This window comes from Trachinotus anak, unplaced genomic scaffold (genome assembly GCF_046630095.1).
Source record: "Trachinotus anak isolate AG129_WGS33_773 ecotype Australia unplaced genomic scaffold, CSIRO_AGI_Tana_v1 ptg000016l, whole genome shotgun sequence".
Lineage (NCBI taxonomy): Eukaryota > Metazoa > Chordata > Actinopteri > Carangiformes > Carangidae > Trachinotus > Trachinotus anak.
The window spans coordinates 8331340-8359161 of record NW_027273867.1 but is presented as its reverse complement, the minus strand read 5'-3'; the positions used below and the strand labels follow the sequence as shown (position 1 = coordinate 8359161).

General features: G+C 41.9%; 1 protein-coding gene across 1 annotated transcript in view; it reads left to right on the top strand.

The window, feature by feature from the left end:
• The window catches only part of trit1 (tRNA isopentenyltransferase 1), a 42215-nt gene extending 14413 nt beyond the window's left edge, over positions 1 to 27802 (top strand). The window contains exons 2-11 of the mRNA XM_071500194.1: positions 2228 to 2368; positions 5751 to 5849; positions 6513 to 6670; positions 8659 to 8801; positions 8959 to 9070; positions 14281 to 14393; positions 14537 to 14614; positions 24781 to 24890; positions 25805 to 25922; positions 26692 to 27802. Of these exons, the coding sequence (XP_071356295.1) occupies positions 2228 to 2368; positions 5751 to 5849; positions 6513 to 6670; positions 8659 to 8801; positions 8959 to 9070; positions 14281 to 14393; positions 14537 to 14614; positions 24781 to 24890; positions 25805 to 25922; positions 26692 to 26915 (1296 nt within the window). The 3' untranslated portion in view covers positions 26916 to 27802. The remainder of the gene's footprint in view (positions 1 to 2227; positions 2369 to 5750; positions 5850 to 6512; positions 6671 to 8658; positions 8802 to 8958; positions 9071 to 14280; positions 14394 to 14536; positions 14615 to 24780; positions 24891 to 25804; positions 25923 to 26691) is intronic.
• The last annotated feature ends 20 nt before the right edge of the window (positions 27803 to 27822 follow it).

Sequence of the window (27822 nt, the reverse complement as noted above, 5' to 3'; positions counted from 1 at the left end):
TGGCAATAAAACTGATTCTGATTCTGATTCTGATTCTGATTAAAGTAGCACTAAGTTAACAGGACTTTTATCAATCTCAGTCAGTTGGTGGTGTGTTTGTCGTCACATCAACAGGTGCCTGACCAAGTGTGATGGAAGACTCGGCTCTATACCTGTGCTGCTTTGAATGCTGAGCAACTCATGCCGTGAACAACTGCGATATCAAGTCATTATGCTGCTCCTGCTAGCAGGACATATACAATATATCCCCTTTTACACTGCTCAACAAACCCACTAAGATGAAGGCTAACATTGTGCTTTTGTCGTCAAAGGACTCCAGGATCAAAAGCCTCTGCAGTAGTCGCGGCTATGCATCGGCTTTGGCTCTGGTCAGTCGTGATGTAAACACACCACCCACGTGAACACGCTCATTTTTTTGCCCCTTTTTCGTGTTGTGACATCTTTCAGAACACAAGCCCTGTAAACGGACCTGTCAACTGCCCGGCAAGGTGCCGTTAAACCAGCGGCTACACCTTCTGCTAAGAGTGAGCTGCAGCCCCAAAATAAGTTTTAAAAACACACGTTCACCAACCGAAGCGTCTCTCACCGAGGCTCCAACACACTCTGACACCATCCTGCATCTGCACGTCTGTGTGTGCTCTTTAACTGCATGTGATGACTCCTTATAAAATGGTAAATGACAAGACAAGTCATTGCTCACCTTGATCACAAGTTTGAAGTTGTATATTCTCCTAAACTGCAGTTACTAGCTGGTTACTAGTTAGTACTAGTAACTAGTACTAAGAACTAGTTAGTAGCCTGTTTTAGAGGAACTATATTGTCGTCATGAAGACCTTTCATTACGCCGCCTTTGCTTCTTCACACTAAACCAAGCCAGCCCAGTGTGTGATATTTAGATGTATGTAGATAGCATGGCTGCATCGCTGTCCTGTCCTGTCATGCCCCTTCTCCCTTTTACATGGACATCAACCTGGCTCTGCGAGTACCTCCAGTGCCGGCAAAAAGGCAGAAGAACAATACCAACCCCGCATTCTGTTTTTGTACCTTATATACAAAACGGTGAGGTAAAATAATGGCGCTATGTTCCCAATTTGGACAGGCTGTGTAAAAGAGCTTATATCTGCATTCTCTTTTTATTTCCTTTAATCCCATGCAATAATTAAAACAGATCCACCAACAAAACACCATCAAAAATGTCTTAAATACACCAGCTGAAAAAGGTGTTAGCAGCTGACCTCTAAGCTGCTTCAAAATAAAAGCCCTGCAGTGGTTTGCCAATTGAGTATGTTAACCCATAGATTAACTACACTGCAGCCCTGACAGCTCAGAGAAGAAGAGCAGAGAGACAGTAGTGCAAACCACAGCGCCTCCTACATTATGCAGGAGCTACAAATCAACTGTAGGATAAATGCGGCGTCACCTTTCTCTGCAGTCACTCTACATGTCGATCAAGTTATCAGCACTCATCAGTGTCCTTTGTCTTCACAGTACACACTTAGACTGTTATCTAGAAAACACAGGAAGTGAACATAAACAACAGAAACCTTATCATAGTTTTTATTTTTTTAAATCAAGGCCAGTGGAACAAATGAAAACAAGACGTAAGTGAAAATGGTGAAAAAAGCCTTTAGAGACAGAAGCCCAGTGAGACAGTGCTCTGCATCCTGAAACATCCCTTTAACGCTCTTCACTCGGTGTGTGTGTGTGAGAATGAAAATCACTGTGTGACACCCTGCTGACACATTCCATGCGGGGGAGCCCGTCACTGGGTGATGTTAAATGGACAGAGGAGGTGTGTATCGTAATTTGCAGGAATGGTTCGAGTCATTTCATGTAGACGACAGACATCGCTCCTCCATAACAACCCTGCTTCCAGTTTCTGACACTGACAAATACACACACGCACATACTTGCACTCATCCTACTACTAGCATAGATTTCAATCTCCTGACCTATTTGTTTGATAAAAGCTGGGTTTTTTTTTTACAGTGTTGACCAGGATTTTACGCTTTCCAGGACAAACCTCCATCAAACACCCACTCTTAGAGTACATTATGCAATCATTCACTATTTTTATGTCCTTTATATAATGTGTACTCTACTATTAAACCTGTCTATAAAGCTTTTTTTTTTTTAATTTTTTTTTTTTTTGCTGTTCCATGATGTACTTCTAGTCTGATCATGTGCCTTTTCTCACTGTTAATCAGTTCCTTTGTGTCGCCTTCAGGTGTACCAGGGCCTCGACATCATCACCAACAAGGTGACGGCTGAGGAGCTCGCCCAGTGCAGGCATCACATGATCAGCTTTGTGGACCCGCTAGTTAGCAGCTACACGGTGGTGGACTTCAGGAACAAAGCTTTGCCTCTAATATCCTTTCCTGGAAACGTGTGAAAGCAGAGGAACAATGTTTTCTGTAACACCTCTTTCCACACTTTGCTATTACCCCTGTCGCATCTGTAATCCCTTATTAATAAGTGGTAACTGAAGAATCTAGCAGCTAGATTCTAGCTGATTTGACTCTCACTAATTGGTGTGTTTATGTGTGTGTGTGTGTGTGTGTGTGTGTGTGTGTGTGTGTCTGTCTGTCTGTCTGTCTGTCTGTCTGTGTCTTCGTCCTCGTTTTGTCAGTATGTCTCACTGCAGATGTTGCACTGAAAATGAGAAGAGAGGGACTGGAGATATTTATAGGAATCTGTAACTGTGGTGTTTCTATACACACTAACACACACACACAGATGCAGACACACACACACGTGCTCAAATTTTGGTCTTCCTGTAGTTGTGAGGATACTCCTTGACATCATGCATTCCCTAAATGCCTACTAAACCCAACCCCAAACTAAACCTCATTCATAACGTTAACCCTGAAAAAAAACCCTTTGAATCTGTGAGCACTGCCCAAAATGTCCTCACAAGGATGGTTTCAAACTAAAATTTGCTCACACACATTTAAACATACACACACACACACACACACACACACAAACACACACACACACACACTTTGAACAGTCACACCCTCCTGCAGACTCCGGCCGTCACACAGATGTGGAGAGAGGAGGCGATAACTAGAGACAGTATAAATAGATCAGGATGGCATGCACACACACTCTCTCTCTCTCACACACACACACACACACACACACACACACACACACACACACACACACACAGACACACACACCAGTGCAGCGAGAGGGGATGTGGTAGCTCCAAGAATAGGCTCAGTGCAGTGTGAGCCTGCTGGTGGGAAGAGGGAGAAATGGAGAGCGATGAATACAGATTAAAGGGATAGAAGCAGCATGGAGGATTTTGAACTGTAAAGCACGGAAGAGAGACGATGGAGAGGAGGAACCAGGGGGGTGTGTGTGTGTGTATGTGTAATAGCAGGAGAGGGCTGACAAGCTTGAGGAGTTCAAAGATGCAGGAACCTAATGACAGATCATCAGCTATCAGTCCTTCACTCAGTCACATAAACTCCTGCTTCTCCTTTACTGCTCTCAGTCTTTCTGTTTTCCTCCCTCAGTTTTCTTCACCGACTGTCAGCGATCCTCACTGTTTTTCCACCGCTTGTTTCCCCCTCCCTGAAAGACAGTGATGCAGACCTCTGTGTTTGTGTGTGTATGTGTGTGTGAGAGAGAGAGAGAGAGAGAGAGAGAGAGAGAGAAAGGGGAGGCGAGTGACGATGGCTGAGTGGTTATTTAATTATCCCTGAGTAGAGAAGGTGGGCGACTGGAGGGAGGGAGAGAGAGAAGGAAGGAAAGGTGCAAGATGAGAGAAGATGCGACAGAAAAAGAGAGAGAGAGGAAAAAGGTGTGGCACGTAGGCTCTGTCTGTGTGACCACTAAGGTTTTGTTTTTTTTTTTCTCATGGTGAACCAAACTGTGTGGTTGATACTGAGTTTGTAATAAGAAACAGTTATTTTCATTATTACTTAATATGCCAACTATTTTTCTCAATTAATCAGATGATTTTATAGTCTATTACATTTTAGAATACAGAGAAAAAAAATTTTGATCGCCCAAACTGAGGATTTACTGCGCGGATTTAAAATCCAAGCACATTCGGTAGAGCAGTGATTCCCACTCTCGTTGTCAGGACCAGTCTCATGTGCCACACTGTGATTAATGGGCTGAGGTGTAAACAGAAAACTGGGTTCTACTGCACAAATTTTCCCTGTTTGTACTCACCTCTAATCTACTAAACAGTTTCACCTCTTAGGCCTGGGACATTTATGCAAATGACACAATATGAGATGTTTAGAGGTGAAAACTCTCAGCTTATAGACATAATTCTGGTTCCATTCATGTGAAGCGTGAATTTGAGGCACGTTTCCTTCGAATTGGCAAAATAAATTGCAAATTGCGTGCATGTTTCCTTCCTGTGCTAATATCAGGGGTTGAGGTGCTAATTCTCGCTTTGGAATGACGCGATTAAAAGAGCAGCGGTCAAACTTCAGATGGTGAAAAACAATGGAAAACATGATGGAAATTTGGCATTCATGTTTGTTTCTCGTCTTGATTTGAAGAAGGTTATACTTTTGGCCTTCCACCATCTTTTGTCTGTTCAGTAAAGCAGAAGCTTGAACGGCAAATAAGTCACAAGCTTCATGTGCATCATGATTTATTCGCTGTTTCCATTGCATTTTGTCACATTTTACTTTTATCAATACATCAACTTCTCCACCGGAAGCGTTAAAAACTTTTTTTTTTTTTTTTTTGCACTTTCTTATTTCAGTCATTTCCTCTCAGCTCTTTTTAAAAATACATTAAATATGCAGTTAAAAATAAGTGGATGGAATCACACTTACAGCGAAGCAGGCAGTGTTTTATTTTAATCTGTCACCATCCGACAAACATAAGAAAAGAAAAACGGTCAATCTTCTTACCTCATACATACAGTTATATTAAATGACGGCTATAAGAGCGTATCATCGTATCAGCCGCACCGGACTCACTTATTGTAAATGCTGACAAGGAGAAGAAATACAATATTCAGCTTAATTCTGCCATTGCAGTCCTTTTTATAATGTTACAGTCTGTATTGACTTTAGGTGGTATTGTCTTTGTTTATCAAGTATTCTGCTGTGGCTTTTACATTTATGGGCCATGCACTGAGTTGATGCCTGGAATCACTAACAGCTTCAGCATGTGGAGGGTTTTGCTGATTTTCTGCATTTTTTCTTTAGTTTTTTTTCCCCCTGTGCAGCACTTCTGTCATGAGATATTATTCTTCTTCTTATTATTATTATTGTTTTTCATGCTAATATTCTGAAAAAAACAGCAAATCCAATATAAAATCAAGATCAGGCTTTTTCCTCTGTATTTTGCATTTTGTTTAGTTTGCACGAGTGCTTTGTTCTGTTTGTCTGTTCACTTGAATGTTTGCCATTATTTGAACACTGTATTTTAAGTAGGAAGACTCTGAAATCAAAGAGGCGGAAAGCTCCGTTTTCTCTCTCATCTGGATTCTCACTGTTTCCTTAAATGTGCACATATTATGAAACCATTAAACAAGCTGTCTATGAAAATGAACCGTCAACATAAATAACCTGAGTAGGTATGTGCAGTTTGGTAAAATGTGAGTGGCTGCCTCTGATTAAGTTAGAACCTGTTGGAGTAGTTTTTATAATGATACGGTTTGAATGAAGCTCAACGGGTCATTTAAAAGGTTTCAACGGTTTTCATTTAATTGTGCGCTCATGTACATAGAATCTGTGCAGACTGGTTTCCTCCTTAATGCACTCAACGTAGATGACATGCACAGCAGGAACAAGCTGCCAATCGTTGTTGGAGGAACGAATTATTACATTGAGTCTCTGCTGTGGAAAGTCCTGCTGGACACAGGGGTGAGCGCCGTAACAGTACAACACAAATACACCGCCCGTCCTCCACTGTGTGTATCTGACATTTTTTAGCTCATTAGGCCACCAAATTCATACCTGCCAACACTCCCGCTTTTCACAGGAGTCTCCCATGTTTCAAGGTAATCTCCCGGTGCCTCGCCGTTTTGTTGCTTCTCCCAAGAAAGTCCCATAATTTGCTATGGCCACAACCTTCATTATACATAACTGTCATACATGGATCCACATGTTTTGGATGTTTGTCTGATGTTATCCAAGTTGTCATATTGTGTTTGAAACACAAACCAAACACGCAATCCACACGCGTGCATACAATTTCAATGCATCTGTTACGACAACCTGGCAATCTGGAAAAATCTCCCCTGTTTTGAAACCTAAATGGTGGCAGGTATGCAAATTATACCAAAATATGTGCTGTTTTAGTGCTTACTAGTACTTAGATATTGTAATAAAAAAATTCAACTGTGATTTAATTCCCCAGTTGCCAAAGTGTGATTTGGTGCATTTTCTGCTTTTTTATTTCTTTTTTTTTTTTTTTTTTTACCTGTTCCATCAGGACAGTATTTATAAATTGAGCAGGAGTTTAAGATCAGTACTTGAAGGCAGCTGAGGTCAACTCTAAAACTTTAAAAGAAATATCTTTTACAGCAGGAGAATGAAGAGTCGGGGGATGGGGAAGACGGGGCTCCAAACAGGAAACTGGAGCTGGAAAAACTGGGAGCAGCTGAGTTACACAGACGGCTGGCAGAGGTGGACCCCAAAATGGCTGCCATGTTGCACCCCAACGACAAACGCAAAATTGTCAGGTGAGACAGCTGAACAGGTATCTTCACCGGTGTGCGTTTTACACTGGATATAGAAATTTATCACTGTTTTGTAACGTGTATCTCTAGAAAACTGACATGGTTTTAAAATGACAAATTAAATGCATCATACAATCTTAAACTTTCTCTTCATTTTATAGCTTGCCATGTAAAAACACCAAACATTATCCAGTTTCAGCTACAAATGAGCTGCTTTTCTTTGTCTTCAGTGGTAATAAACTGCACGTTTATGTTTTGGAGTGTCATTAAAGCAAGAAAGCAATTGGGTGACATCCTTTGGGCTTTATTATATTCTAATGGGCCATTTTCACACACACACGATAAATTGATTAAAATAAGTGGCGGACAGGAAGAGTTGGCTAAATGAAGCACACAAAACCATTTTTAGCTAGCATTAGCTTTAAATGATTAGTAAACAGCCTCTCCTGCTACACTGTTATTGCCTGTGTTAGCTGTGAATATTAATAGCTAATTTGTTCTTGTTAGCTAGTTGGCAACTTTGTAAAAATGCAGCCAGGAATATTTGAGTTTTTCAGTCTGTCAGCATCGTTGTGTCACCTAATTATCAAACAAATAGTCCAAGGGTTAGCCGCTAGTTGAGCTAGCTATCTGTCTAAGTTATATTCTGGTTCACGTATCTGATTGGATTTTGAATTGTCGCAGTATTTTGCAGTTCCTTTATGACACAATTATGTATGTGTTTGTTAAAATTAAATGTATACCACCAACCGTGTTAAACTCCTAGTGAAAATGCCCAAAAACAAAAAAGGCCTAGGAACTTAACAAAAGTTAAAACCTCCACATTAGCTGAAATATTTAATGTGAAACTATTTTGACTTTGTTGAAATGATATTGTTTGTTTGCAACAGAATTACAGCAGTGCAGTGGGACTCTGCTCTTTTCGCCTCCTGGACAATATGGTGTATAGTGTTTTTGGTGTGTCTTGTGATAACTTGCTTGTGTGTAGATGAGTGCGTCACAACATTTTTGAGTTTTCTCATGTTTTGTGTGAGGTCCTGAAGGGCTAATGTTCTGTCTCGGGCTGACAGTCACAGTATACGACCTCCACCCAATCTCCACTGACAGGATGAGTGTCTGTTTACACACACTCACGTGCACACACACTCAGACGAACACTCACATCTTGTCGAGATGCAGTCAGCGCACTCTGGTCTTTTGTGTGAGCAGGTTAGGTTACCCTGTTCTTCTAGTTGACAGGAGGGGACAGGAACCATCTTTTTATCATAACCTCAGAGTGCAACCAGGCCAAGAGTCTGGTTTGGATTTAAATCTGAACATCTTAAAAGCTTGGCTGACAGATAACTGGTTTATATTTCCCTTTGTTTTATTTCTTTTCTTACACCTTTTATTTTTACTAGGGCTGAAGGATATGCAAAAAAAAATAAGATGATGTGATTTTTTTTTTTTTTGTGTCTTGTACCAAACAAGCATGTTCCCCTATGTCTGGAGAATATGATCAGGCTGCTAAACAATGCACAATAATGTTGTGACACATTTTACCTTTATCAACAAAACTGCTGTTCCTGCAATTTTTTTGCAGCTTCTGCAATTTTGATATTGCATGTAGCCATATTGCGATTTCCTTTATATTTCAGTTCATTGTGCAGCCCTTTTACTCTCTTGTATTGTTTCCGGTGCAGCGTTCGTCTTCTTATTTTCAAACTAGTTTTTTAATTTGTTCCTCAGAGGGAGAGTTAGGTTTTCATTTACATTGGATTTAATGGGTGAGTGAATGGGTAACTCATCTAATCTCAGTTTACCCACTGAGGCCTGACATACAGGGACTGAGATATTGATTCATAGTATATTTGGGCTTCATAGAACTTTGTATCAAGCTGAAAAACCTCTGAAAATGATTTGTTTGGTTGTGTCTCCACAATGTTCCGGTGGGAAATGCAACCGAGGCGTTTATTTAACCTTTACATCTTTGCTTGTATGTTTATCTACAGGAGTCTGCAAATCCATGAGGAGACAGGCGTCCCTCATAGTCACTGGCTGGAGGAGCAGAGGGGCCAGGAGGGAGGTGATGGTCTGGGGGGGCCGCTGAGGTACCCAGACCCCTGCATTTTCTGGCTGCATGCTGACATGGAGGGTAAGGACTCATCGCATCCGTCTCCGTGCATTCAAACAACAGAAATGCCCATATTCATGTAGGAGCTTCAGTGCAGCATGAAATGAGATTTTAGGCGTGTCTGTCTTATTTTTCTGGTACACTTGTTGTATATTTTTCCCTCTCTGTTCCCCTCCAGCTCTAGACAAACGGTTGGACGCTCGTGTAGATGAGATGTTGTCTGCAGGACTGATAGAGGAGCTTAGAGACTTCCACGTCCGCTACAATCAGCAGAAAGTCCAGGATGACAGGTAAGCAAATCATGCAAAACATGTCCACCCTCCTGAATAAACACAGTCAACCAGATCCTGTTTATCTAAAATTCATTATCTTTTTTTAAAATCTGTTGGATACATGTTTTGCTTCAGGCAAAAAACATTGGAACTGGGATTTCAGGATCTTGGGAAACACCACATATGGCTTCTGTTTCTAGCAATTCTGTTTTTTTAACCTTTTCTTTTATAACTGCAAAATCAACCAAAATCCAGTCCAACTCAGCAAAGACTGAATGGGAGTTGGAATCTATTATATGGACCAAAAACTTATGTGATATTTGCCGATGGCCCTGTAGTCAAAGCTATTGAGCATTACAAGGTGGTCTGAGGGGTCAGTGTCCATGCAAGTTCAAGATTTGTCTCATTCTCATCTTCATCTAAATTAACAATCCAGACATTCAGTCTGAAGCCAGAGTCAACTCCTTTCGTCCATGTAACCAGGGCAATAGGAGCAAAGTGCACTCAGCCAAGCAGCTATCCAGTTATTATTTCTCCTTCCTACTCCGACAGGTCACTCTGTTCTGTACAGTCTTGTTTCCCAAAGGCCTGGAGACCAATTTAGATACAGCCCACACTGTTGCAGGTTTAGATCAGATGGGACCAATATTTCTTTAGGATGTCCAGTGATTATTAATAATTGCAGAGATAAGGCCTCTCTGTAGGACTTTAGCACTGTCGGGGGAGTCTGGTGATTGGTGCTTATTACCTCAGGGCCTCGGGAAGTTCATCCTACACTGGATGGGCATTGTGGTGGTCCTGGAACAGATTACTCACAGTGCTATGGTGGCCTGTTAAACCATAGATGCTATTTGAAGATTACGTTAACATGATCAAGATTGACATTTTGTCTTGAATGCAATTACCAGCTTGTGTCTGACATTTCCTTAACAGTAAGCACATGATCAGTAGTGAACTGGAACTACGTCACTCTCTCATTTGTATGGATCCACTGTTTTCTGTACTGTGAACAGTGTTGTGTGGGGGAGATTCTGGATTACTATGACCCAGAGGCATGGGGATTTTTGTTATTTCTCAGTGTACTTATCAAATAATAAGCCTCCTGTAGTTATGATATCGCAGCTCCCTCGAATTTTAAAACTTTGGTACAACCTTCCAGAGATCAGACACGCAGATTCAGTCCTGTTTGATTTCACCTCTTTTCATGAAACAGCTTTTATTGTGTGATGTCTGTTTAATTCAATTAATACTTTACTTTGATTTATTTATGTTTTATTTTGACTTTTTTATTGTACTGAAAAGTGCTTATTTTTATTATTATTATTATTATTATTATTATTATTACTTTCAGTGAGAAGAAGATACAGTGGCCCTGAGAGCTCAAAGCACCCGAACTTAAGAAAACATAAGCAAACACAAACAAATTCAGAAAACATTTTCATCAGTTTGACAACACATGCGCTGCAGTTACACAACCAAATACACAAATGGTTCATCACTTTTTTGTGTCCCCTGGAAACGCACACGTCTGCCACTTGCAGCGTGTTTCTGTATTTGGTTGCGTTGTGAGTATTTGCAGCACATGTCGTCCAATTGATGAAGATATTTTCTGAATTTGCTTGTGTTTTGTCTATGTGCATCTGCTTTCTTAAGTTGCAGTGCATTGGTCTCTCAGGGCCACCGTAGGAACAACTGTAGTTTCATCAAAACACTTACAGCCTTAATTTGTTGGTGCGCTCCTGCCAAAACCACAACAGTACTTCTAGCGTGGCTGCCAAGAAGAGGCAAGACATGTTGTCGCTGAAGGAGAAAAAAAACTTCACACCTGACTTTGCCGTGGGCTGTGACTTCTTATGCGACTGGATAAGTGTTGCTCAGTAAATGAAGACTATAAAAGCTTGCAGTTGTGCCATAAGGTCCACATAAGTGTTACAAACTGAACTCCCTTGGCCACACACAAATGCATTTTTGCTGTGAAAGGGTTGGAACTGGGATTTATTGGAACTGCTAACAATATTTTCTGACCTGTGGAAAATTGTTTCAGAAAACACAGTCATCATAATGTCGGACTTGTGCCAACAGATCATTTGTCAGTGTGTGTTTACTTTCTCACTCTGTAAGGTTCAGGTGCGAGCCACGACATGCGCTGCACCAGAGGACAATTTTTAAGATAAAGAGTCTCTGTAATTGTCCACAAATTACCACTCTCAGCCTGCGATGGAAAATCTCATGATTGACATTTCCACTAACAAGCACACACCAATTGATTCAGCAAGCTTTATTTTTACTTTCCAGCAACAAGCACTTTCTTTGGCAGGAACAAATTCCCCACTTTATCTCTACCAGGGCATTTCTGGATTTAGCTACAGCAGCTACCTACTCATCATATGGTGCAATACAGGAGCTTAATGCATTAATTTGTTCTTAGTGGTTTAATTTCTTCTTGTTTTTTATCCATCTATATGGATATTTTTTTCTGTGTAAAATGTTATATATAATATTTTGTGTGTAAAATATATGAATGTTAATATATTCATACTGGGTTAGACATTTACAACACAAAACATACAGCCGTGTTTAAATAACATGAAATATGTATGAACATGTACATGAGCTTCACTATTAGCTGAAACAGATATGTCGAACACGCTGCTGTGTGTGTGTGTCTTTGGCAGCAGATATTGACACTATATGTGTGTGTTGGGGTGTGGCTGCAGGGAGTTGATGCATTGATGGAACCGTGCCCAGGAAGCTGCCAGTTCCCTTCTTTCGTCCCTCCTTTCTTTCATCACCCCATCACCCCATCCAACCTCATCAACCAGCCTCCTCCTCCTTCTGTCTCTCTCTCTGTCTCCCTCCATCTCTGCTACTATTGCCCTCTCAGCAATCTGATCACCCAAGCACTTTACCCCCCACCCCATTTCTCTCTCTAGCTCTCTCTGTCTGTCTGTCTCTCCTTCACCCTCATGTCTCCCATCCCCAGCTGGCTGCTGTGGCCAGACATCAAGGTCAGATCTCTCCCTCCCTTCCTCCCTCCTTCTCTTCCTCTGTCTTTCTTTTCCTCCCTCCATTGACTCTACATTTCCTGTGCTCTGTTGCTATTCTCAAATTTCTGTCTCTGCCTGTCTAGCCAGATTTATTTTTGTTATTTCCTCCTCTTGTTTCTGTTAAATGTTATAACTGAAGAGCCAAATATAGTAATTATTATTATTATAATGTTTGGTCTACAACATGTTTAAAAAGAAAGAATAAAAGTGGTTTAGAAAGAGACTAAATTTATGCCAACAACAAGGACTTCTAGGTAAAAAGAAAACACAAACCCCACAGAAAAGATGGTTTGTATTCAGTTCAGTTCAAAGAAGTGGTTAAAAAAACATCTAGTTCACATGTTCAGTTTAATAACCTGAACATTATCGGAATACAGATCATCTGCAAAAGTCATGTCTCCTCAATTTCTCTTTCCTGTTGGCTCCAAAAAGGTTTTTTTGTTAACTCGCCAGTAACAGAAATCAAAATCAGAACATCTGAGAATTATCATAAACTGTACAGGTCATTATTCAATGGTGAATTCAGTGATATTATCGAAGGAAATAAAATTGTTTTAGTCGGGCCTATGAGAACATGGCAGCTGTAAAAATAAAGCCTAACTCTGCTGTTGTATTTATTTGGGACGTAAACGAATACATCATACAGATATGAACAAACTATGCGCCCTGAACTGATACGAACATTTGAATTCTTGCTGTCGTACCTGCCCCACTGATCTGTCACCTGATTTCAACACGCAAATTCAACACAACACCACCTTATTAGTTTTACAGATTGAAAAACAAATCATGTTTTTATGATGTGACTAATACTAGAATACTAGATAATACTAGAATATGGTTAGACTGTTATTCTGTATATGTTGTTGCCAGCTGAACTGATATATGTGAAGATTATAAAAGGCAGTTGCAAATGATTGAACACAGAAAATAAAGCAGTAAATACAGATATTTATTTAGGCGGTTGCCACAATATCAACAATGACCACCACATGTTGATTATCCTTTTTCTTTTTTTTTTAAACTTTTTTAAATGGCTAGAGCTGTGTGCAGTGCATTGATTCGCTTAGCCCCTCCTTGCCTCTCTTTCTCTCTCTCTCTCTCTTTCTTTCTCTCGCTCTCTCTCTCTCTCTCTCTCTCTCTCGACAGAAGACCTGTCTATCATAGTCAGACTGGCCGTCAGGAGCACTGGGTGTCATCCCACCACATCAGTGGGCCAGTGGCCTGTCCCTCGCTGTGTCTTTACGGGCCCTGTCATTCAGGGTGCACAGCGTGGATGTAGTGTGTATGTAACCAACCCGGACCTGAGTTTGCAGATTGTTATTTGTTTGACATAACATGAAGGAATTGAGCTGTGTATATTCCTCAGTTGGAGATTAAAATATTTGAGTGAAGCACCTTATATACCATATTATTTAAGAATGAATTTAACTATGCCCCTCTCTCAGCTATCGCCACAAATAGAATCTAATTCAGCAGGAAACACTGCAGGCACAGATAGCAGCTTTGTGATACATCCCTATGTGTACACATTACTATCCATTACATATAGGGTGAACCGCTTGTTTTCCTCAGTGCCACTGTTTTCCATTAAACATTGATTTTTCAGAAAGTCAGATCAACTGTTATGATAGGAAAAAAACACTTTCTTGCAATGGTAGAGAGAAAAATGACACCACAGCTAATCTCTGCTATTTTCGTTATCACTCCCTTTTCAGAAAAGGTTCAGGTCATTGAACTTAACAAGCATAGCAATAGAGGAGCTATTACTGCAATCACAAAGGTACAGCTTGGGCTAGAACAGACAGCATTGCTCAAATTAGGGTGAAATGGTCTGATATTATTCTGTCATCACTGTCTGGTGAGGTAACCAGCAGGCTTCTGCCCCAACCTGATGTCACCCCAGTCAGGCTACTGAGTCCCGGCACCTGTGGGTCCCTCTGCCAGTGCCTTTCACTGTTCTTAATGTCATTCTGTCACTTTGTCCCCTGAAGGGCCTCACATCTGCTCAGACGGATATTCTTTGTTTGGGAAGGGAAGGAGAGATAGAGGGGGAGGAGAAGGTGACATGAGTCACCATTGGGTGTCTGGAAATGTCAAGCTGGAGATGAAAAGTTTTTGTATTGATGGATAATGTTTCATTTCCTGCTCCCTTCTCTTCTCCTCTCCTCTACCCTTCAGTCAGAGCTATCAACAAGGGATTTTCCAGTCCATCGGTTTTAAGGAGTTTCATGAGTACCTGACTGCTCCTGAAAGCAGCACCCCGCAGGAGAAACACACACTACGAGACAAAGGTCAGAAAACTACCTGATCAAAGTCACAGAGACGGATTTAGATTCACTGCTTGGCCGACCGGTTGACTGATCAACCAGATGAATGTATTTAAAGATTTTTCTCCTGTCTCCTTTTCACCACGGCCTCCTTTAACTCTGACCAGGTATAGAAGCTGTGAAGATTGCTACAAAGCGTTACGCCCGCAAACAGAATAAATGGGTCCGTAACCGCTTCCTTAAACGTGAGTACCCTTCACCCATTCATTGTGTGTGTGTGTGTGTTTGTGTTTGTCCTCCACAGTCCAGTTCCTTAGCAATCAGCACTCTCTCTAACAAGATGCAATTCATGCACTCCATTAAACACACAAAGCCTCTCAGACACTGTGTTGTGTTCCAGGGTACAGAGTGTAATGTGTGTGTGTGTGTGTGTGTGTGTGTGTGTGTGTGTGTGTGCGCGCAGCAGAATTAGGGTGATGCCACTTCCAATGCCTTGATTTTTCAGTATAGGTTTTCAACAAATAAAAGCACAGCTCACGGTTGAAAGCAATAGTTAAACAGTTTATTTATTTAGTGCTCATGACATGGTCGACTGTTTCTCTTCTTCTTTCTCACTCACCGAGGAGTCATTAATTCTGTACAAAACATATAACGGCCTCTATGAATTTGTATACCCTTTGAAGGAATTAATTTGTTTTCTTGCCAAGAGTTGGATGAGAAGGTTGATACCACATATGCTAAGCTAACCACAGGTGTTTGTTAGTCCAGCATAAAAACTGGAACAAACGGGGGAAAAGCTTGTTTGGCTCTGCCTGTAAATAAAACCTCTAAAGCTCACTAAAGAATTTATTTAGTCCGTATAAAAATCAGTGAGAAAAAAACAAGAAATTTTGATTTATATGTGTATATGTTCCAAGCTAACTGTCTCTTAGCTGTTGTTTAATATTCAGTGTACACTTATGATGGTGGTATCGGTCTTCTAACTCTCAGTAAGAAATCAAATAAGTGTATTTCCCAAAATGTCAAAGTAGTCTTTAAATTGTTTATTTTTTGTGACAAGAATGTCTGCGTTCAAAGTTTAAATATAAAATTTGAAAACATCCACCATGCCTAAGTATATAAAGGACTGGATAGTGTTATTTATTTCAGGTGTGGACTGCTGACTTATTTATTCACTGGCACAGAATTAGATTTGATTTTATGCAGTGTGCGTGAGCTGCTGTGACGTTATTGAGGAGATAATGTTTCAAGATCCATCCCTGGTATACACCTGCAGTTGACCCTTTTTCCAGTGCTAAGTCCCCTGTGGCACCAAATGCATAGAAATGAACTATAGTGGTTGGTTACCTGCCAGAGTGGCTGGCACAGCACAATGGATAAATATAGCCAGCACAGCCAAAATCAGCTTGTGTTTGGCAGGTGGTGATTTCCCACCCCGGTCACAACCCGTGGAAGTCAGGCGTGTTTTAAAACGTATATAAAGGCTCTGTGTGTTTCTCTGTTCCACATGGAAACCTGGCCTCTCTGTCCCACCAGCAGCATGCCCTGCAGTAACCCAGCCTCCTAATCCTGTTAGGCCCAAGTGGCTTAGGCTACGCCAGGCCCTAAACCTCAATACCCCTCTTTCTGACTGCCTGCCTGCCTACCCGCTGCACACACCATATGGTCTCCATCACATGTGTGTCTGTGTGTCTGTGTTACCGCCCTTTTACATATGCAGTAATCTGTCTGAAGTCGTATGTGCTTTTGCACATGTGTTCCAGACGCTGCATGTTTCCTCACTCAGCTGAGTACTTTAGGTTCAAACAGAATTTGCAGGACAGTTTTCTGCAACAGCAGGCCTGGCTGTACAGGTGACGGCAGATGAGATCAGCTCTCTAAAGTGTTGAAAGTCTGAAACTTATATCCCATGAAGTCTCTATTGGCTGTAAATGGCTACCAAAGTAGGTACTGACACTCTTCAAAGGTCACTAGAGGTACTATCAAACTGCCAATGCCAGTTTTTTGTGTATGCAGGATCTGTAAAGGTTTTAAAGTCTAGAAGATCAAATCTGATATTTTGTTAACCTGGATCTTATTCTCTGGATTTTGCCAACTATTGCCATAATAGTACATTGTACTCACCATCTCAGCTTTAGCCTTTGGGAAATGTGGAGTCTGACAAGAACAACAGCAGTCAGGTCAAGAGCCTCCTACAGCTCTTCAAAAGCTTCAATTTAACAGAGATCATCTCAAACACTTGGCTGCAAGTACAACCAGGAGTATACATAGAAGTAAGTAGTTCCTTGAAAATCCCTGTAGCTATTGTAGTCCCTGACTAACAGCGGTCTGTATCACCAGGAGTTGGAGTAGTAGATCCATGAGAGTGAAGTCATTTTGCTGTAGATGCCATAACATTGCACAGTGGAATAATTTTAATTCTTTAATCATGATCACTTCATCTTTCGTTGTCCAATCTGGGGTAAACAGTGGGAATAATGCATTGATGTTACAAAGTAATCCACTAGAAATAAGCGGTCACACATACTTTGCTGACGTAATACCTTTTGGATAATGTTGCATTGCTCTACGACAAGGTTTAGCTGAGTTCAATGGACAGTTTTTATTTTTTATTTTTTGAGGAGATATTTTGGAAATGTGTACTCTGGCAGTCCCCAAAGAGCTTTCCATAAAGCTTCAATTTCACTAGAGCCAATCTCAAAGACTGTTCCGTCAGCTGGGCATGACCCATAGCTATGTTTTATTGTTCGGCGACCTCTAGTAGCCGTAGGAATTATGATGGGAGTCAACAGGTCGAGCAAAACACAGGACTTTCATACGTGACGCCGCTGTTCATTTCCCATTTAAAACCTCCAAGTTTAGGGACGAGCAGCCTATATGATTGTTTAGCTTAGAGGTAAATGCACAATATCCCCCAGAAATCGTGGATATTGCATGGAGTACAGCTTTTACAGATGATTAAAATTTTCCCCTAACGGAAGCCATTCTTGTCAGAGTCTGTGTTTCCCAAAACTGTACAACAGAGATGGCAGGTAAAATGTTAGCATGATCAGTTTTCATATTGGACGAAAATACTAGAATAATACCCACGTTGACAAATGCAGGGATTTCCCTTTAATCTGTCTTGAACAAAGCTCACCGGGATCATGCTCCAATATCTACAGATGGTTTTTCAGTCTCAGAGCTTCAACGTTTTTGCTGAAGGACTGGCTTGTCCTTGCATCCACCCCTACTCCTTAACCCCGTTCGTACCACCTTTCTGTCCCGCGTTGTTCTCCGTCCTCTCTTGCTGTGACTGCTGACCTCTTTTCTGTTTCATCTGAGCCAACACACACACTCGCACAGATGCCAGCAGGCCTCAGCTGAGCAGGCTAATCTCTTGAAGCATTACAGAGCTGCCGGGAATTTGCCCCGACCACACAAACTCGGGTAGCAGGGTCACAGAGGGCTACGTGGGCCAAACCAAGCGTACACAGACGAATGGGTCAAAGGCAGTGGTGGAGGGACAACTGGGAAATTATACTCACCTAAAAGTACTGTCGCTAAAAAGAAATTTAATTACTTGTGTAAAAATGCACCAAGATAAAAGTCAAATTAAAATGTACTCAGATTGAAATTTCGCTGCATATACGCTGTTCCCTGATGAGAACTGCACTGAAACAAACAGACACTTTACAGCCTGTCCACACAACTGGTAATTACAACAGTCCTGCAATGAGTCCTTCTTTATGAAGGTTACAATCAGGTTTCATTCAGATTGTTTTAGAGAGTTGTTGATTCAGTCGTTGTTACAGAGATGTGTTTCTGTCATTTAGCCTACCTTCACTGATATAAACAGGATGGACAAAATAATAGCAACACCTGGACACCACAGCAGGTGTCCATAGACTTCATGTAGCAATATTAAGCTACATAAATCAAGTAGCTGCCACGTAAAGATGGAGATGCATGAACAAAATAAACTCCACAGCTTCAAAATGCTACGTTGCTATAGTTGTTGACGCTCTCCTCTGTACAGTAAGTTACAACAGTCAGTCTTTTGTTGCGCACACCCAACGTCTCTGCTCGTTCGTCCTTAATGCAGAATATAACCAGCTCTCACAGCGCTCCCCCAGGTTTTCAAACACACAGCTGAATGAGCTGCAGTCACAACAGTGAATATCAAAAACAGCAGAAGGATGGTGCAGGCCTCATTGAGGGTGGACTGCAGAAGTCACACCTGAAGGATCCACTGTCAGTATTTTAGCATTCAGAGTTGGTCACGCAACATGGCAGGTGCGTTTGATATGGGACACTTGCTGCGGTTTCCGTGTGGTGCATTAACTCACTGATTTATTTAGGGAGATGCAACCTTTTTATTTTTATTTTTTTAATCTATGCTGAGGTAAAGCTTATATTAACCAGGGCCTCGTGATAACACCGTCCTTAATTTCATTGCACAGTAGTATGCGTGTTGCATAGCTGCACCCAGCACAGGTGTGAACGCACCCGCTGACCCTCGCTCAGTGAAAGTAAACATCTACATGTATGTAGAGCGTGAGCTGAGAGCAGCTCCTCTCTGAACACAGAGCTGTGTCCTCCAGCAGCCACAGACTCACAGCAGCTCCTCTCCATTTGTTGTGTTCTCATATGGTTAATCATAACTTCATCATGTCACTTTTGTCTTTACTCTGTAACAATTCTAACTTTAAATGTTGTTAAATTTTTCATTAAAAAGGTGCTAGAGAGTGAAATTACTGTTCCACCTCTGTACTTCCACCTCTGGTAAAAGAGAAAGATGAATGGAAACAACATAGAGCTTCAGTCAGACAAACCCAGTGAAGTAGGTTAGAGAAGCTAGTCAATGACCCGATTGTTGACCGTGCTTGTAAATATACAGAATGAGACAAAGTCACCCGCCTAACAGGGACAAGTTTAACCCAGTTTTACAGTTGATAGCTGAAGCATATAGCAGCGAGTGACAGTGAGGGAGCAGGTGGGCTTCCAGTGTCTTAAATACTTTTCAGCAGGTTACAGGGTCCTTGATGGACTCAACTCTGGTTGCCGTGGGGATTGAATCACCAGGTCAGCCAACTCAAATTAAACCAAGATTAATTTGTCCTGCCTTTAAGTGCGCCTGTATGTGGGAGTGTGCTTATAGGACGTGCGCCTGTGTGGTTATAAGGGGATGTTTTAATTAGTGGATTTAATTACTCATAATGAAAATGTTAATATGAGGTTATATTCATTTTTATAAGTGCCACATTTTATGTTGAGGATGCCATCGCTTTTAACTCCCCAGAGACATGCACACAAGCACACATGCTCTATCTGTAACCAGAATACGCAGGTGTAGTTTGACTGAGGCCTCGTGAGTGTTAAGTAACAGGGGTGTAGGTATCTTTTAGCCCCAAGAGTGAGTGAGTGAATGATGGAGGGAGGGAGAACGAAAGGGAGAGAGAGAGAGAGAAGGGGGAACAACACATGGGTAGCTGGGTGGTTGGAGAGTGAGGGTAATCTGATCCAGCTGGGGCAACAGGTGTGGGGCGAGTTTACACCCTTGTCTTCGAGCAAGTGCGAAGCTTTCATGTGCACACATACACACACAGATGCCCCCTCCGCCCGTGGAGCTGAAGTCAAGTCAGGGTTGTTGTCGCCACAGAGACCTCCCTGTCACCTCCAGTAGCCTGGAGGGGGGGGACATGAGAGGGCTGGAGGAGGGCACAGAGGGGTAAAAGGAGATGAAACAGCAGGTACATTTCCATCAACATACTGAGTGGAAACTTTAGTCAGGCTGAGGTGGAAAAGTTGATGTCTGGAGAAAGGGAAGACCAGCCTCCAGACCAGCACAAACCCCCATAACAACAGCAGGGCTGCTCTAGGGTTACACACCCACAACATCCCTGGTTTGACTCCAGACGCGGCACCGGCTACATGTCTCCTGTCACCATAGCTGCTCAGAAAAACAACACAGAAGAAGTCAGTCACTTAAAAAACAAACTTCCATCCAAGGGGAAAAGCAGCAATGTAAAGTGATGATGTATCAGAGCATTAATTATGTGACCTGATATTTTACTAACTTGATAAGTTAGTATCAGCTCTGATGGTAACACTAGAAATTGTAAACGATGCCAAAATATGGCAAAAAAGCTTTTTACAGATGCACCTTGACGCCATGGTGTCTGTGTCTACTACTTCTATATTGCAGATAAAGTTTAATTCCTCTACTCCACCACAGGGCCCAAAAATTAGGGGTTTCAAGGGTTAAAGTAGCCACAGTGTACCCAGTTTGAGTCCGGACCCCTGACCAGACCTGGGGACCCTTGTTACATGACCAGAAAAGACCCAGTGATTTATTAACAAAACACAATTGCCACTTTAGCTGGAGAGCAGGAATGAAATGCAAAGAGAGTTATAGAGTTCTAGAGATGTATTTTTGGATATAAGGAAAACTAAACTTTTTTTTAGACAGAAGTGGTACAGACAGGAAAGCAGAGGAGAGAGAGAGAGAGAGAGAGAGAGAGAGAGAGAGAGAGAGAGAGAGAGAGAGAGAGAGAGAGAGAGAGAGAGAGAGAGAGAGAGAGAGAGAGAGAGAGAGAGAGAGAGAGAGAGAGAGAGAACTTAACAAGAAGGAAGAAGAAAAAAAACATCATTTCAATTTCTCTCCTCTCTGTGGCCATATCTTCAGAAATCTGCTCAACTCATGACACTTAGACCACTCCAGAGAGGTCAAACATGACCAACAGCTAACGAAGGAGGCAAAAAAGTAGAAGTGGAAGTGTAGGAAAGAGGAAGACGACTGTTGAGTGAGTAGAGGCAGCTGTCCTGTTCCAGTGTGGACCAAAGCCAGAGAAGCACAGCTGGGCCGAGGACGCCGCACTGAGACTGACTGTTGAGTTTTTATAGCAAAACGCACACAAGCGCACATCCTCACTCAGCAAACATGAGACAGCAGATGACTCGTAGCCCGTTTGTCGCAACAGGTGGACTGCTGTTTCAACACACACACACACACACACACACACACACACTCTTAACACTGGCAAACAGCTGCCCGGCGACAGGAGATGCTCTTTCTTGTTGGCTGTGTGTGTGTGTGTGTGTGTGTGCGCGTGTGTGTGTGTATTAGTGTGTGTGTGTGTGTGGACCACCCTGCTCTTTGTCCCCTCAGCATTTCTTATCAACCCTCATTCACTGCGGAGTGGATTAGCAGAGTTAAATTTCACCAGTTCCCAAACAAAAACAGTGGAGTGAGTGGTGTGGAGGGGGGGGAGGGGGGGGTTCCATCCAGCATCTGGCAACCCACCCTGCAGTGTCTCCCCTTTTATTTACCGCCACTCCACTCTGCCCAGTGGGAGGTGGGTGATTGCAGAGGGTGGTGGTGTTGAGCGAGATAAAAAGAACAAAGTGAGGGGAGAGGTGGCGGCAACAGGAGGGCACAGGAGAGCACCTACTCCAGCTCTGCATCTGGTATGGGTATGCCAGGTGACGCTCGCCACTGCCATCGCCACCACCTGCCTGCTATTGTGCCACAAACACAAAAGACTTCCCCTCAGACACACACACACACACACACACAGTAACCACAGCAGTGAAACCTGAGGCTTTGATTAACAGTCACTGTTTATAAAAAAAAAAAAAAAAAATCACACCCTGACAAACTGACCCACTATGTGACTGTACAAACACACACATGCAGGGTAGAGTTTTGGGAATAGCAGCGTACACAGAGGCAACACACACCGGGAAGCCGAGTGACGTTCTGAATGAGATCTGTGTGTTTCTTTTTTTTGCTTTTACACCCTTTGTCAGTTATTCCCAGCTGACCTCCGCGTGAAATCAATGAAATGCATCATGTGCTCAAAACGTGGCTGATTGTGAATTGAAACCAACAACACGCAAATTCAGACCGGACCAGAGCTGAAATGTGACTCATGCCAAGAAGCAGGTCAGAATTTAAGTTTATAGCTCCAGGGCGTGGCTCTGTGAAGACTCCCATTGTTCCCACTCACTCACTCCTCTGACAGAGGCAATACTGTTGGTCTGTGTAGATCATACAGTTACCACTTTGTGTCCCTCACTGATAATGGAGTCCCAGTAGAGCCCGTAACTCCAGTCTATAGGGTGTCTGCCGCCCTCAACTCCACAGTTCAGTCTGTGTGTTTAAAGGATTAAGTCATAATTGAGTTGGCTGACTGTGCCCTACGGGTTAATGGGATTCATTTACCTGAGTCTATTTGTTTAATACGTTGATATTATATTCAAAAAACTGTACCTGAGCAGAGCAGATGCCGGTTTTGTGCTAGTGGCGTAGCTCTGAGGACGGCAGTGTCGGTTTATCAGTTTTGTACACATCCGTGGTTCCTGGTCAACGCATCCTAATGACTTTGGTGACGCCCATCTTCTCCTCCAGCGCCGCCATGAGGTTTACTTCAGTTGGTTTTGAGTGAAATGTCTCAACAGCTTTTGGATGGATTACAGTGAGATTTGGGAAACTTTCTAATCATCATCATGTTGAGGGGAAAAACATTAACACATTAAAGTCTGTTTACAGCTCTTGAGGAGTATCACTGCACATGACTGCAGGCCCCCGGGATTTTTGTGGCTCCAGAGGGAGCTGTGTGAAATCTGCCTCAAGTGATGTCACTTGTCTGAGGGACCTGATTTGTGACTCACTCAAAGACTCTCCTCAGGCCCTGTCCAGACCTGGTATTAACATGCTTCTTCAGTGATCCGATCACAAGTGGTCAGCCACCAGCTCACATCTGGCTTTAAAATGTTTCCAGAGGGACCACTTGTCTGCATCAAGATCTCACTTCCCTGCTTTATATGCAAGTAAACATGTATGCGGTGTTGGTTTTAGCCAATGCAATAGATGGAGAGAGAGAGAGAGAGAGAGAGAGAGAGAGAGAGAGAGAGAGAGAGAGAGAGAGAGAGAGAGAGAGAGAGAGAGAGAGAGAGAGAGAGGCACAGAGGGGTTGAGCGAGTCACAGCTCTACACTAAAATAAGCTTTTAGCCACGTGAAATAATAAATATTTTTGTCTCATTATGAAACTGTGACGGGACTAATCAGACTGTGACAGAGGACGTCAGTAGAGGAGACGGCCCTTCAGTGTGGCCAGGAGACATTTACTTTCACACTGCTAGAAGAATGTGGCCACATGTGATTTGATCTGAAATGCGTCCTGGGTGTGTTCACACCTGAACTTAGAGCTGTCCACTTGTGATCAGATCATCCGAGACAAACATTAATAAGAGATTTTTTCTTTTTTACCCGTTGAGCAAGTTGTGACAGTTTCCTGTCCATGTAGCGAAGCCGATAAAATGGGAAATGGGTTAAAAATCTTTTAATCATTCACTTACGAAATGTTTTCTCATGTGTATGCTAATACACAGAGGCCCAAACTGGGGCTAAACCTCACTGAGCTACTTTCAGGGCTATAAACACTTTTCTCTTGTTTCTTATATTTTCAGCTTTTATCTGAATGTAATGCCTTATTTATAACTCTACTAGGTGCATGATAAATGTAATATTTATGGCAGACTTGGTTTTGATACGGTTGCAGCTGTTAGAAGTCGCTTTCTCTATAAGTTCCTCACATCTTCATTTCCTGTCTGTCCGTGTGTCTTCAGTCAATGCAGGGCATTAATGCAGACAGGCGCTCAGACAGACAGACAGACAGACACGCAGACAGACTGCTGTTTAGTGCTGAGGCCTGGCCTGGGGACTGCTGACTGATGCAAAATAGAAGCACGGGGGTGGAACAGTCAGAGACAGGGAGAGGGAGAATGAGAGAGTGAGTGAAAGCCGAAGTGAGACTGATGGAGAGAGAGAGAAAGAGAGAGAGAGAGGGAGAGGGAGAGAGAGAGGGCACAAGAGAGAAGGGCGGGAGGAACGAGGGAGAGAGCGAGAGACATTATCGAGCCAGTGTGAGTCAGCAGGTTGACAGAGCTTCAGGGTGCAGCTCCAGCACATCACAGCTACTGTAAATTTCCCAGTTTGTAGTGGATTCATCCTGAAGTCGACCGCAGCCTCTCTGAGCTACAGTCTCTCACTCTGGGGCCTGTTTGTTTCCTATTGGATATAAAACAATCAGAAACATGATTTGCAGGAAACTATATTCCACCATGTTCAGAATCAAACACTGATATCAGCGTCGGCCTCTTTAATCAGTGCGTCGGTTTGTCTGTGAGAAAACCTACACTGTGAGGCAGCGCTGTCACACAACACAACTTGACAGTGGTGGTAAGATAGTGGTCGAAACGTTGTCAGAGGCTTTTCCACACATCAATAAAAATAAATGTGGAAACACTGAATCAAAATATCAGCCTTGAAAAGACCCCATTACAATTATTGGCGGCCTCTGTTGGCCTCGTAAAAAATGCATAATGTGTGCTAACTGTGTGTGTTTGACCCCCATGTGTGTGTAGGACCTGGAGACAACGTGCCGGCAGTGTACGGCCTGGATGTGACAGACGTGTCGAGGTGGGAGGAGACGGTGCTGAACCCTGCACTGCAGATACTGGACAGTCTCAGGAAGGTGGGGCCTCAGCAGAATAAAAAGGCAGCTTCTTCTTTTTTCTCCCTTTTGTTCCTTTTCTCCTTCACTACCACTCCCTCCATAATTGCTTATTTCCATTTTGCTGTTTTCTTTCACGTTGCTTTTTCCTTCCATCACTTTACTCGCCGTGTTCGCCATCACTTTCCCACGTCCTAATTGGCTCCCTTCCTTGTTTGTTTGATTTCTTGCTACTTTCCTTGCTCCCTTCCTTTTCTCATCTCCCTTTCCTCCTCATTTCTTCTCCCATCTCACTTTTCTTGCCTTCTCTCATTTTTCTGTTTTCCCTTGATTCCTCTTCTCTGCTTTCCACACAGTCCTTCCTTCATTTCTATGCTTCCTTTGTCCAGTTGTACCTTTTCTTTTTCTTCTTCGTATTTCTCCTTTCTTCATTCTTTCCTTCTTTCTTCTTTTTCTTGCTCTTTTCTTTCTTCTTTTGCTTCCTTAATTTTATAATTAACACTTTCTCCCCTTTTCCTCACTTTAGCTGCATTAGTTTAAATTTAAATTTTATGGTTTTTTTCCATTTCTTCCTTCCTTGTTTTCTTTCTCACTTGCCTCTAGTTTTTTTTCATGTTGTTTTTATGTCCTGCTCCATTGGTGTCATTGAATTGGTCAAATCAATGCTGTGTCTAAAATCACTCCCTATTTATTGTTTCGTGCACTGTCTTTGTCCTCTGCATTTTATTTCTGTATCTGAAGTGTAAAATTTGTGCAAAAGGAACAAAAAAGAAATGACCAAGACATGTGCACTAGTATTAGTATACTAATATTATACATTATACATTATATTATATAGAGAGTAGTGAATGAGTGAACAAAGGAGTGATGTCCAACACAGCTGAATATTTCATTAACGCTTTACTAAGCTTCAACTCTTTGGCTCAAACAATCAGGGTGAGGAGCCGACGATCCCACCAATCAGAGTGCAGGAGGCGGGGCAGAAAAACAAACGGACCCTCCACGTATGTGATCTGTGCGACAAAGTGATCATTGGTGACCTTGAGTGGACAGGTGAGCCACATCATACAATAACCACTTAACAAGATATGAACATCTGGATAAATAGTTTTGGGAAGTAATTACTTAAATTTCATCTTAATTATATTTATTTATACTTCAACTATGAAAATATGGCTAAATCGTACCAGGAAATGGTTATTACAGAAGAGCCCCCACTTTAAATGCATGGATGGAAATAAACTGGAGAAGATTAAAGCATTTGTTAAGAATGAATTGGAACAATTTACAACATGCTGCATACTGGAAAAACTGGACTAATTATGTAACGTCCTATAGTCAGTAATATTATTATTGAGAAAAGATCACTCCCTGCCTCTTCATGGATCTTTTTCATCGTGTATACTTTATTAAGATGTATTGTGAGATTTGTGACAAACATGAATACATGCCATATTCATTCAGTTTGAAATCTGAAATATATTGTATGAAAATATCTGATCGATAAGGAAACATGATGCATTCACCTGAGAAAAAAATCTGCTCTGTTATTCTGAATTAATGAGATTATTATCTCAGAATTCTGAGATAAATTTATTAAAATAGAAAAATAAAAAATAAAAAGAAAATATGGTTGAAATGTCTTGAATCTTTCTACAGGACCAGTGTAAAAACTGTCAAAACATCAGTGCAGTGGGGCTCACAACACACAAGCCACTTCACCCAAAACATGTCCATGACTACATTTGTTCATAATCACAAAGCTCAAACTGTGTAAAGTATATCCAGCACTTCAACAATGTCCTTTTTTCTTCACCTGCAGCTCACCTGAAGTCTAAGAAGCATCACTTTCATGTGAGGAAGAGGAGGAAGCCTGATCCAGCCTGTGACCAGTCCCAGTGCACCGCTGCAGCTCCTGCCTCTGCAGGAGAGACTCTCTCAAAGGACAGTAGTTGTGCTCCTGTTGCCCCGGGCTGCAGTGAAACCTCTCAGGACTCTTCCCAAGACACCAGGACAACACACAAGGAAGTACCGGTGACATATTAGCGACCGTGCTGACTCTGGCCTACATACATTTATTCAGGTTTCCACCACTGTTCTGCACTAACACGGCCCCCTGACAGTCCGTCACAAATGTGTCCACGTTTTTCCTTTTCTTTTTGACTTGGAGGGCCCTCCTGGGAGAGTTTGTACTTGGGCTATTGTCTTCCCACTGAGATCCATTAATTCCTCCTGTACATTGTATTTCAAAAGGAAGAAAGCTCATCCAGCTCTGCAAATTCATAACACAGATCCTTACTGAATGTGGATAACAATGGACATCTTTGACACTATTGTTTTTTCAACATTTGTGCTTGCTCATGGTCTAAAAGTTGATGGTCAGGATGATTCAGCATTTTGGACTCAGAAACATAAATCAGATATTTATTTGCATTTAAAACCAAAGAAGTGTGTTGTTTTTTTATCAGTGATTCTTTTTTGTCTCCTTCTTAAAACCTTGGTTTAATTGTAAGAAGAAAGTTTCTTTTTTTTAATTTTGCTGAATGTGCCTTATCTGAAGTGCTGACTTTTTATATGGTTCGCACTGAATATTATTGAAAATATTAGCATTTGCCTCGTGTTAAACCGAAGCACCACGCACTTTTAACTTCATCCAGCTGGTTTTGAAAATATTGAATAAACCAGAGGATCTTAAATTTTCTCAACCAATGAAGGATAATGTGTTTTGTGTCACTGAACTGAAAAAACTAAATCCACAAAATTGGATTAGAGAGGTTTTCACATGACATCAGCGTTAGCTCTACCTTTATCTCAGTGAGATCTCAGTGGCATACTTACGCAGCACATATACTGTGCTCTGTTTGCCTGCTGCCACCTTGTTTTACTGTCATTAAACATGTTTTTCTACCTCTTTGTTTGAAAACGACAAGTCACATGATTTGTGTTGTTGCCT